The sequence below is a fragment of the Aythya fuligula genome, chromosome 9 (assembly GCF_009819795.1).
Source record: "Aythya fuligula isolate bAytFul2 chromosome 9, bAytFul2.pri, whole genome shotgun sequence".
Lineage (NCBI taxonomy): Eukaryota > Metazoa > Chordata > Aves > Anseriformes > Anatidae > Aythya > Aythya fuligula.
Genome location: NC_045567.1, coordinates 26,096,069 through 26,107,952, shown reverse-complemented (window position 1 = coordinate 26,107,952; position 11,884 = coordinate 26,096,069). Strand labels below are relative to the sequence as shown.

General features: G+C 50.4%; 2 protein-coding genes across 2 annotated transcripts; both read left to right on the top strand.

Annotated features, from left to right (window-relative positions):
• Positions 1–195: 195 nt before the first annotated feature.
• SELENOT (selenoprotein T) lies at positions 196–6,994 on the top strand. The gene is made up of 6 exons (XM_032193473.1): positions 196–344; positions 753–863; positions 1,961–2,087; positions 3,550–3,637; positions 4,470–4,621; positions 6,183–6,994. The coding sequence occupies exons 1-5, from the start codon at positions 196–198 to the stop codon at positions 4,592–4,594; spliced, it is 600 nt and encodes a 199-aa protein (XP_032049364.1). The 3' UTR covers positions 4,595–4,621; positions 6,183–6,994.
• A 3,225-nt stretch (positions 6,995–10,219) lies between these two features.
• LOC116492538 (glucose-dependent insulinotropic receptor-like) lies at positions 10,220–11,179 on the top strand. The gene has a single exon (XM_032193310.1). The coding sequence runs from the start codon at positions 10,220–10,222 to the stop codon at positions 11,177–11,179; it is 960 nt and encodes a 319-aa protein (XP_032049201.1).
• Positions 11,180–11,884: the final 705 nt, after the last annotated feature.

The window sequence follows — 11,884 nt, the reverse complement described above, 5'->3', positions numbered from 1 at the left end:
CCCCGCCCGGCTTTGTGCTGCCCCCGGCCCTGCCCCCCCCCCCCGCGGTGCCCGGGGGGCGGTGGCGGCCCCGCCTCGCGCGGCTTCCGGGGGCGGGGCCGGGTGCCGGGGGCGGGGCCGGTGCCGGGCGGCGCCTGCGCGGAGCGGGGCGGCGCTCGCGTGACCTTGGCGCGGCGGCGGCGGCGCTGGGGCGAGATGCGGGCGGCGGGGCCGGGGCCGTGGCTGCTGCTGCTGCTGGCGCTGGCGGCGGCGCCGGGCGGCGGCTCGGCGGAGCAAGGAGCGCTGCCCGCCAAGCGGCTGCGCATGGCCTACGCCACCGGGCCGCTGCTCAAGTTCCAGATCTGGTGAGGCAGCGCGGCCGCAAGATGGCGGCGCCGGGCGGGACCGGAATCACCCCCCCCACCCCCCCCTTCCTCCGTCAGGGCCCCGCGGAGGCGGCGGGACCGGGCCTCGGGGGCTGGGCGGGCGGGGGGCGCCGGGGCCGTTAGCGGGGCTGGGGGGGCCGTGGGGGGGCCGGGGAGCGCGGCTGCGGCTCGGGGGGCGCCTCGGGGCCTGTCTGCACCGGGAGCCGGGGGCGGCGCTGCGGCGGCCGGGCGGCAGGAAGCAGCGGGGCTCGGGGCGCTGCCGGCTGCGGGCAGCCTCCCCCCCCCCGGCAGGAGGTCTTGGAGCTTCCCGCTCGGTACCGGCGGCTGCGGGGCTGTGGCGGTGCCGGGCTCGCCGCAGGGCCGGTGACCGGTCCCGTCTGTGTGCAGCGTCTCCTGAGGCTACAGGCGGGTGTTTGAGGAGTACATGCGGGTCATCAGCCAGCGGTACCCAGACATCCGCATCGAAGGGGAGAACTACCTCCCGCAACCCATCTATAGGTGAGCAAACCACGGGCAGCGCCCTTTGTTTTTTTTCTTTTTCCCAGTCTGTGTGCTCACGGGGAGCGGTGGGCGTGTGCCTTTGCAGTTAAATAAAATAGAAAATGAAAACTTAGGAAAGGTTTTTTTTGCTGCTGTGATTGCTTGCAAGCACGGTGTTGTCTCCCCTCCAGATATCTGTGTGGTAACGCGTGTATGGGAAACTGATGGTTGTCTGTGGTGCGGGGCCTGGTGTGCTCAGAGGGAACCCAAAGTAACCTGTGTGGTCCGTGTTGCTCGCAGTGAAGCTTTGCAGCTTTTCATCGTGATCTGTCTGGACACAAGTTCTTGTTTGTTGCTCAGGCTTATGCACTTAGTGTCTGTTTCTTGCAATAGGTCAGGGTTGTAGGGTAGGGAAAAACTTGTTTTTAACATGTAATTTAGGGGGAGAGGATGTTGGGGGACCTTAACCACAGCGCAGGGGAAGGCAGGAAAGCCCAAAGAAATCTGGAGAAATGAAAACAGCGTTTCCTGCTGGTACTTAAACCATCGCGTACGCGCTAGAGAGTGATGCCGTAGTTACTCTGGTGGCTTCTGAGCCACTTCGTGACCTACTTACCCCTAATAAGCACACCGGTAAGATTGGTATGAGTTCGAGTTCCTCAGTGCTCTCTGGGTGTAGATGTAATTCCTGCAGAGCACTGTGGAGTTCTCTGCACCTGCTGGAAAGCTGCTTTAAGAGGAAGTAGTGCACGCCAATTGAACCCATCTCTATTATACAGAACAACTTCCTCAAGAAACTAAATGCATTGTCTAGGTTAGATGTGCGTAAGTTGAAATTTCTGTGTAAGGTCTGGTTGGGAAAAAAGGAACAAATGTGTGTGTGTGGCATACAACACTGGTATCCTGAGAATGTGTGCTCTTGTTCATGTGTGTTGCTTTTACACGTAACAAATATTTTTAAAGACAGATAAATTTACTTGAAAAAATGTATATTTCCTCTGAAACACTGGATTGTACATTATGAAAATTATTCTAATGAGGTAAATCTTAGCTAACATGCAGTGAAGTTGTAATGGGAACGTTCTAAGTCACTCTTATCTGTTGTCTTTTGATAGGCATATAGCATCCTTCCTGTCCGTCTTCAAACTAGTATTAATAGGCTTAATAATTGTTGGCAAGGATCCATTTGCTTTCTTTGGCATGCAAGCTCCAAGCATCTGGCAGTGGGGCCAAGAAAATAAGGTAAACTGGTTGCTTTCATCTTTTATTTTTGAAAAGCAGTTTTAGCATGGCTTCATGAGGGTGCTGTGGGAGGACTGAACGTTGCTGCTGACTTAAGCACACTGTAGTCTTAACAGAGCCTCCAGGCTCCTGTAACTTTTGGTTTAATTCCTGGTATTTCTCTTTCCAAGCTAATGGTGCTGTAGAGGGACAGATGTGGTCAACATTACTGATAGAGATGTAACGCTGTTTGCTAAAGAAACGCCGCGGTTATTAAGAAGGCACTGTGGTGTGGTTTTTTCTTTTTTTATTTTTCTTTAAGGGCTCAGGTAGAGTGCCAAGCTGGTATTTTTATTAAAACTACAGCTTCCTTTTTCTGTTGTCTCAGGGCTATTTTGCAGTGGTTGCTTTTGTCCAATTTTAATAGAGTAGGCATCCAACGTGATCGTGGCTAGAAAAATCAAATTGAAATTCTGATCGTTTTTTTTTTTTGCAGAACTTATTTGGGCATGACAGCCTCTGACTTGTGGGATGAATATCCCCGTGAGTCAGTGCTGCTGATACTAACAGGTTGATGGCATTGTACTCTGATTTATAATAACCTTATTCCAGATGCGTTCTATTAAGCAAAAGCAACGTGTAAGTCTGTTAACCTGCATGTATTTCACTGGTGCACGGATCTCCAAGAGCTACCCAGTGCAGCAGCTCTGGCTGTGTCTTCAGTCAGGGTGGGCGTACAGAGGCTGTAACACACCACGTGGAGTTGAACGGGCCAAATGCAGGACGGAGCTGGGCTGGCTGTGCTACGCCCCTGGTGTCCTCAACAGCTGACATCTCCCATGCAAATCCACGGGCATTGCAGCACCTGGTGTGACTGCCCTTCTGCATGAAGAGGGAATTAAAGCTGTGGTGGCCATGGAGTGAGGTGCTGCATTGCTGGAGATTGCATCAGTTCTTCGTGGGGCACCAGTGCACAAAGAAAATGCTAAATTATTAGTTTGAAGAAATGCTCCAGGGTTGGCAAATGCTGCAAACGAGGCAGTTTGACATTGCCGTGTGTCTAGACCTGCCGTTGTTCAGTTTCTGTGTTAAATCTGAGTGTTACTCTGAAAATGACAGGCAGTGTGTAGGAACATCCGCGTTCCCTTGTCCTCCTACAAGTGCCATCTTAGCCACGTACTTCTGCAGGCGGGCTGTTGAGATGTGCAGAGATCTGTGGAGGGAGGGAGAAAGAAGGTGCGACTTTGCTTCTTTGAGTCAGAACTGTGAGCTGGGTGGTTTCAGAACAATTGTAATACCTGTCTTTGAAAGACAGTGTGCAAAATCTTTTTTTCAGAGAGGATGAAAGGAAGATGGCTATGCCACTTTAAGACTACGTAATTATTGTAAAGGGGAATACAAAGATGCCCGTAAACTTCAGCATTTCCGAGTGAATAAAATAAGCCGTGCTTTACGTGGCCAAAGTCTCTCTGTTCTCTTCCAGGTTTATGCGTGTATGATGGTTTTCTTCCTGAGCAACATGATTGAGAACCAGTGTATGTCAACAGGTGCATTTGAGATAACTTTGAATGGTGAGGCACAAACTTTCTCTTCTGGGAGTCGTGGTGTGTGTGTACAGAGATGTGTGAGAGCTGTTGGTCAGCCGTCAGGTTGGGAGGCTGAGGGCTGGTGCTGTGAAATGGGCGGGTTCCAGAACGTGATGGTGTGTGCAATGCCTTCCATCCTCAAACTGCAGATGTCATGTGTCACAGTGCATGATGAAAATTGTGCATGTCTTACAGTACAGTCACTTACATGTATTTAACAGTTGCAGTGTAAAAAAACCTTAGGGGAATGTTTGATCACTTGTAGTAGCTGTATTGTGTTTTCGTTGCGTGTGATGCGCGTTAAGGAAGGAACGATCAACTAGAGGAACAGTTTCCAGTTAGATGCTTTCGTTTTTAAATATGGTTCGGACTTGCAGTCATGTTGTCTCTTGATATTCCCAGAATTTCCAGTACTGGTAGACAGCAGTGCCGATGTGTCAGGTTAAGAGTCTGTGGACCTTCTGCCTTCAAATAATTCTGTGGTTTTAAAGATTATGTAAGCCTCACGGAGTACAAATTTTTTCAGGCTGTAGGTACAGGTCTATAATCTGGTTCTGTGCTTTGCTTTTCTATTTATAATTGTGCAGGGTGTGTTTCAGTGTAGTAGTTCCTAAATTGAGTTTTATCCTCCAGAGCCTTTGTAAAGGCTGACTGCATCGTATCAGAGTAGCTGAAGCAGTGTTGATCCAGACATTTCTCTCAACAAAAAATTAGTACCAACCTGCGTAGGTTCCTGGATCTTTTAAAGTTTGCATAAACTAGCCCTACATGTTCCTTTGTCAAGTTAACTGTGTTTTCTCCATGTGTTTTGTGGTAGATGTTCCGGTGTGGTCTAAGTTAGAGTCCGGCCACCTTCCTTCCATGCAGCAGCTTGTACAAATTCTTGATAATGAAATGAAGCTCAACGTGCACATGGAGTCAATGCCTCATCATCGATCATAGCCCCATCTAACAGCACTGAAACTTCTTGTAAGTATTCTTTCAGTCACCAGCTGCCTGTTCACTTGGACATAAAGAGCTGTGTGTTGCAGATTGAACGTTGTATTTGATATTTGTTCATTTAAACGTGTTTTACTGAAGAAAAACCCCAAACAGTTGTAGTGACTTTCAGTTAAATGATTTCACAGGTACTGTTCTAGTAGGAGGTTTTGTTTTGGGGTTTGTTTCAAAACTGGGAGCTGGTTTTCCTTTGGCCAGAAAAAACCTTGCGTTAATGAGCTGTATTAGACATCAGAAAACATGCTTTGTTATGTGCCTTATGATAGCCTGTGTGCGAAGGATTTATCTACAGTTTGTAACTGAATTGAATTGCATGACCCTAGAAAGTAGAACATTCTTTCTTGCCTTTATGTGTGTACTGTACCGTTTTAGCCTTTCCTTGACTGTTAGAAGCAGGGGTTGAGTGGTCATATCCATGCTTCTGTGCTTTATGCTGAGCCAGTTCTGTGTTCCGGCCTCAGTTGTGACTTTTCAGTACATTTAGCTTACGGTTCTTCACAGGAACGGAGATGTGCCAGGAAAAAACTATCTTGGTGCAAAAGTGGAGAATCTCCGTTTAAGGGACCACTCGTGAATTCTTGATTGAAAAAACTGGGGCACAGCTTTTTGCAAAAGAATGCTTCGGATTTGGAGACCAATTGCTTGGCATTACCTTGCCAGCAGACACCCCACTCTCAAGTGACAGACCTGTGCTGCCCAGCTCTTCTGACCTGTTGAGCTCTCCATCCACAAGCACTTGCGCAGCTTCATGAAACAGGGAGAGCAATTCAGAGAGGTTATGTCAAAGTAGCAGTGCAGGGAATATGAGAAGCCATTGACTTCTGATTTTTGCAGACATACCTTATTTAGTTAAGTTCAGTTTGTCTGGTGGTAATATAGCAGAAGTCACCTTAATTGTGAAGTCGTTTTGTGTTTTAGAAACGTAATTATTTAAAAGTTGGGTATTTCCAGTACTTCTTAGATCTGCATGCTGAAGTCTGACATCCTGTATGTACAGATTTGGAGAATCTCAAGACACCATTCTTTGTGTTGCAAAGTAGATTTCGATGTTTTTAAGCTTACAACACATGCTAAGACTGTTCTTTTGTAGAGTTCCCTCTAAGAGGATGGAAGTTAAAATATAAAACAGAAAGCCTTCGGTGGTATTTCTATCCACATGGAAATTAACGCAACACATCCAGATGACTCTGGTAGTGAGGCTCCCTGCCTGTGTTCTAGTGTCTCCTTATTTAATTCATACTGATGTAGTATCACTCTGATCGTATCCTCGTAGACAACTGTTCAGAAGAAAATAATAATAATCCCCTCTTGTCAGGAGTTAGAACCTCACAAGAGACACTGCTTATAATTCAGTTTTTATTACCTGAAGCACACGTAGCCTGCCTTTCTTCCTAGTTTACAGCAAATGCATTCTGTTTGGGCAGTGCTGACTATGTTTAACTTGCTCATTTAACTCACGGCTTTTTTTCGATGGCTTGCTCGTTTAACTCAGGAGTATTGCCTGCTGTAACACTTGTGTCTTTGTTTTCAGGAGTTAAGTGGTGATTTCCAAGGGCCGCGTGTCTCAGACCAATGAAGGCCTGTACTGAAGACAGCTTGCTGTTGGTACAGACTGGATGCTTCTCTTGCAGTCACGTTGTGCCTCCTGAAAAAACCTTAATGGAAGACATCTTTCAGTGCTGGTGTGTCTCCAGATACTGCACATTCATGGAGTGCAATAATACTGTATAGTTTTTTTAAGATTTCATTCGACCAGTTCACAGCTCAACGATGCAGGCATTACTAATTGTAACTTATTTTATATTCATGTTTCACACAATGGCAGATTGAGTTGATACCTAATTATCCCTTGGAAAAAGTTTGTTTAATCTGTTGTATTTTATATGGGTTTATGTTCTTTTTGTAGTTTGAAATGAAGTTATAGGAGTGTCTGATATTGTCCTAATCTGTTAAGTAATTGACAGCTGTCTTATCAAATATCTCTAATGTGGTTAAAGCAGGGTTGTATATTTTTCAAAATATATGGCAGAGTTGAACAGTGCGTATATACTAAATTATATGAACAAAATTATATGCAGAGTAATTGCATCATTTTGTGAATTCAGTAAAAATTAAGGTCAACTGCTTTTTAAATTGTGTTGGCCAGCTCAAGAGGTTTTCCTGTGACCATTCTGAAGAGTTGAAAAGCTGGGCCTTTCACTATCCTCAATAGAAGCTAAGGAAATTAATTTAAATAAAGAGTTCTCATTGACTGTGTGAAGTACCTTGTTTGAGTCACTGATGGTGATGATATTCTTAGAATTGTAACCGAAAAATACATAAAGAGTCCACTTCCCAAAGTCAGCAGTGTGTTCATTGTCTTCTGTGAGCGCCGTGCATGGCCGGGTGAGGAACTGCAGCGCTTGTGTGGGGATGGGGGTTTGCACGAGTTGGGTCAGCCTCCTACGGTAGCGCCTCTGAGGGGGGCTCAAGGGAGCTCCTGTGCTAAGGACCAGGGGGAAGCTGTGAAGGCCAGGGCTGCAGTTTCACACCGTGGCAAGGAAGCTCCTGAAAGTTGCTCCTGCTGGGGAGCTGTGCAGCCCGCACTGGGTGGCTGTGGCAGGTGCTGGGTGGGATTAGGCGTCTGTGGAAGCTGCAGCGCTCTGATTGTTGGGGTGTTGTCCTGGGGCTGTCCTCCGGGCGGTGGCATCGCTATCGCCCCACCTCGCCCTGCCTGGGAGGGAGTTGTGCCCAGGGCCAAGTCCTCTCCCTGAGAATAAACGTGCTCAGGTTTCTGCTGGGGCTGAGCTGTGGTAGCTGCAGGTCCTGCTCTGGCCCTGCTCTTTTGGCTCGTATTGAGCCCCTTCTGCCATCAGAACAGGCAGAAACCTGCTTCCAGCGAGGCTGCACAGCACAGCTGGGATCCTCAGCGCCTTGCCCCTGCTGAGCTAGAGACATCTCATCTCCCGCTCTGCTTTTTGTTCCTGCCCTGAGCTACTGGGTTTTGCCCCCCTTGTAAAGCTAGTGGAAGTACTTCCCAGATCCTTATCAAAAATTACCTTTGGGTGGGGAGCTGAGGCTGGGAGATTTTCTCTGTTGGGGTAGTAAGTCAGACAAGAAGGGAATCTGCGGAGCTGTCACGAGGGCAGTTGCCATGGTTTGTAAGAGCAGACTTTGACCCACCTCAAGACTTTAAGGAATGCTTTAAGTAATGTTTCAGATAATTTCAAAGCTCTGTCCACCTAGAGGAAAGAAAAATTGACACCGATTGCTATAAAGGCGTTGCTAATCACAGCCATTAAACATACAGTGGCCTCTCGATTCTATGATGAAATCATCTTTTCAGGTAATCCACGCAATCTCTTCTGAAATATATTAACCAAAATGTCTAGTGTGCATAGAGCTTTAGTTTCTCATTAGATACGAACTTCAGGCAGATCAGACAGAACAAATAAGTGCACAGATGTGTTGCTAGGCTATGATTTTCCGTGAGCTGTTTGTGGTATCACCCTGGTGATATTTGCCCATGATCTGCTCGCTGCCCACAATATTCCTCTTCTTTCATCTCTGCAAGATTGCGTAACAACACGTTGTATTAAGGTACACGAGAACCTGGGCTGGTGTTCTTTAAATCCAGCAGAAGCACAGCCCTCTGCTCTGCTAGGGGAGCACAGGCTGGCTGTGCTCATGTCTGTAATTGTAGGGTTGTAGGGTGCACAGAGCAGATTGTTCTTATGGGCTGGACCAGGCCTCATGAACGTTAGTCACGGATCATTTCCAATTGAAAAACTGAACGACAAAATGGAAAAAAGAGCCTTGCTTGTCACTGAAGTCAGCAACATCTGACAGCCTCCCCACAAACCAGCTACCAAACACCAGATGACAACTCAATACTTGCGGCACTCCAGGAGGACTTGTTCAGCCTGAAGCCAATGCTTCCCAGGATTTAGCTTCAGCACAGCTGGATGGGTTCGGACCTTGGGTGCCCCGAGCCTGGGAACCCACCTCCAGCAGCAGCCAAGAGGACGTACCTCAGGCTGAGCACACACGGTTTCCCATTCACCCTCTCCAAGCTCTCTGTCTCCAAAAACATTCAGTGCAGGGCTTTCTGGACCCTCTGCATTTTCCATGTATTCAGCCGGAGGGCACATGCTGATGCCCCGTTGCCTCCAGTGCTCTGAGGACGCAGTTTTGCCCAGCAGACCGTGCTACAGCCTTTGGCATGGGTTTAAACCTCAGTTATCGTGTTGAACATCCAGTACCTGCCCTTTCTCAAAGGTCCTGCACGCGTTTACACCGTGGTGATGAGACGAGAACAAGGGCAGGTTACCGAGCGTGACCGAGAGCTCTGCTTCCCTTTCCGCCCGCATGAGGCAGCTTCCCAGGGCGGGCAGGGCCTCGCGGTGCTGTGCGTGACTGCCTGGCTGCGGCAGGGCACGCACTCCTCCAGCAGTGTTTGCAGTGCCATTAGCAGGGCCATCACGCCACTCATTAACGAGCTTGCAAGCAATATCTGTCTTGAACTGGTGAACGTAAATTCCAAATCTGCCATAAATGTGAATTTAATGAATATAGTATGTTTATCCTAAGCCTAATCTGACATAAATTGGATTTAATATTTTTGAACTCGTTTACCATGCCACTTCCAGTTAGTGCTGCGTTTACAGCTGCGTATGATAAAAGCTAATGTTAGACAAGAATCTTTTCTGACCCATTGCCAGGAGAACCCGACAAGCTGTGGGACAGTGAAGAACTGTCCAGGTATTGCCACGCTCCCCTGGTATCTCCAGTGCTCCCTTGTTTCTCATGGTCTCAGGCAGACCCTCCAAAACCTGTGGTGCTGCCCAGACCCCGTAGCACAGGCAGAGGGGTTGCTGCAGCACAGGCAGCCCCAGCAGTCACATCTGCCACACTCTGGACTGCAAACACCTTAACAAAAGCATTTCCTTAGGGTCTAAAATACTCCTATGCAAAGTGCCAGGGCTGGTCTGCGGGCACCAGGAGAAGGAGGCTGCATGGCACAGAGCTCTCGGGGGCCTCCTCAGACCTCTGCTGCGGGCAGAGCGGCCTCACACCAAGTTCGTATCCCCACCAACCGCGGGTGCCCAGGAGCAGCTGCCATCCACCCCCTCGGCTTTGCTTGGAAAGCTGCTCCTTATCGCTGTGCGTCACGGGCGTGCTCAGGAGCCGGCCAGCCCTGCCCCTGCCCCTGCAGCACACTCCTCCCCGGAGAGTTCCCCCTGCAGCCACTCACACCGAGCATGGATGAGAGCAGCAGCTCTTCTGCATCGCTTGGAGCATCCTTGCGGGTGTGGAACAGAGTCAGATGGGAAGAAGAGAGGCTGAAAGTGCTGGAAAAAACACTGGTGACTGGCGGCAACTGGGATGGTCCCAGAGGTCTCCTGGGATGGACTAAGCACCTCTTAAAGGACTGACTTAGATGCTCCTGGCCTCAATCTGCAGCTGGAGGATCTGAAGCACTTCTGTCCCATCCCACCAGCTTGGCCACACTTCTCCTCACAGCAGGATTACTTTGTGCTGGGGTCTGTTTTTTCTGGGCATCTGTCACGACCCTCCTCATCAGGGACGATGGTCAACATCCTGTACACGGTGCTGCACTCCCTCCTGAGCTGCCTCATTCCCCCGGCCAACCTGCTGGTGATTGTGGCTGTCTACCAGCTGATGAGGAAGCAGCCAGGCACCAGCTACATCTACATCCTCAACCTGGCCACCGCTGACCTGCTGGTGGGTGTGATGTGCATTTTTGAGGCGCTGGACGACATCCTTGATGGGGACTTCGACCGCAGCAAGTCCTTCTGCCTCCTGCGCATTGCCATGAGCATGACGCCGTGCATCGGCTCCATCCTGACCCTGCTCCTCATCTCTCTGGACAGGTACCTGGCAGTGAGGCTGCCGCTCTCCTACCCCACCCTCCCAAAGAAAATGCCCGTGGTCCTTTCCCTCATTGTCCTCTGGATGCTCTCCTTCCTTTTTGGACACTTGCCTCTGATCTTTCCCTCTCTCCAGCAAAGCAACTACACAGGTTACTGCGGGCTCCTCTATGCAGCCAAGAGCGAGTATCTCTACACGATCTGCTTTGGCATCTTTGCTCCGTCCCTGCTGGTGCTGGTCTGCCTGCACGTCTCGGTGGGCAGCATCGCCTACCTGCAGCACAAGCGGCTGCAGCATGCCTGCGCCCAGGCTGGGAGCCTCCGCTCCCGCCTGCGCCACTTCAAGGCGCTGCGGACCGTGCTCATCCTCATCATCGGCTTCGGCCTCTCCTGGGGGCCGTACCTGGTGGGGGGCACCGTGCAGGCTGCCTGCAGCTCCTGCAACCTGTCTGACACACTCAAGGACGCCTTATTCCTGCTGGGTGAGACTAACTCCCTCATCAACCCCCTCATCTATGCCCTGCACAGCAAAGACATCAGAAGCCACCTCGCGAAGCTGCTCAAATGCAGGGCAAGGCACCGAGTGAAGCCCCTGGCTTCCAACGTCCGAACCGTGGGGAGCTGGGACGGGGGCTGGCCTGAGGCACCCGGGTCGTGAGGCGCCCATGTCCCGCTGCCTCTGCCTGCACTCCTCCTGTGGTTGTCGGGCCCCTAGCAGAGGGTGACACGTGGTCCGTGCGGGTGTGAAGTGGGTCCCTCCTGGTCCGTCAGCTGCTCAGGAGCTGCTGCCAGGGGCTGTGCCGTCTGGTATCTGCATTAACTGCACTGTCCCCACATCCCAGCACTGCTGAGGCAGTGCCTCGGGGTCGCTTTGGGTGCACTGTGGCCTTTTGTCTCCCTCTGCATGGGAGAATCGCTGTCTCACGGCTGCAGCAGGCCACACTGCTGTAGGGTGCTCAGCTCCCTCCAGGGAAGTCCGGACATGCCGGGGGTGCCACGTCCTCAGTGCAGGTGACCTCTGAGTGAAAACCTCTTCCCTGCCTTCCTGTCACAGGCTGTGCCTTAGCTGTGCTCTGATTGTTTTCCTCTTTGTGCCAAATTTATGGGCTGAAATGGCTGCTCAGCCTGGGCCGGTTTCTTTGGGGAGATGGAAAAAAGACACTCAGGAGCGATGCACCAACATCAAGAATGGATTTATTGTACCCTGGGCAAAGCCCCTCTTCAAGCCTGACAGACAAGATGTATTTCGCCCTGAGCTCACACCAAAATGTGAACTGGTGCTTCTTGCACCTCAGCCTCATGCTGAGCACCTGTCAGGTGGGAGGGCCACAGGCGAGTGGCTGTGCAGAAGGGCTGCAGGCTG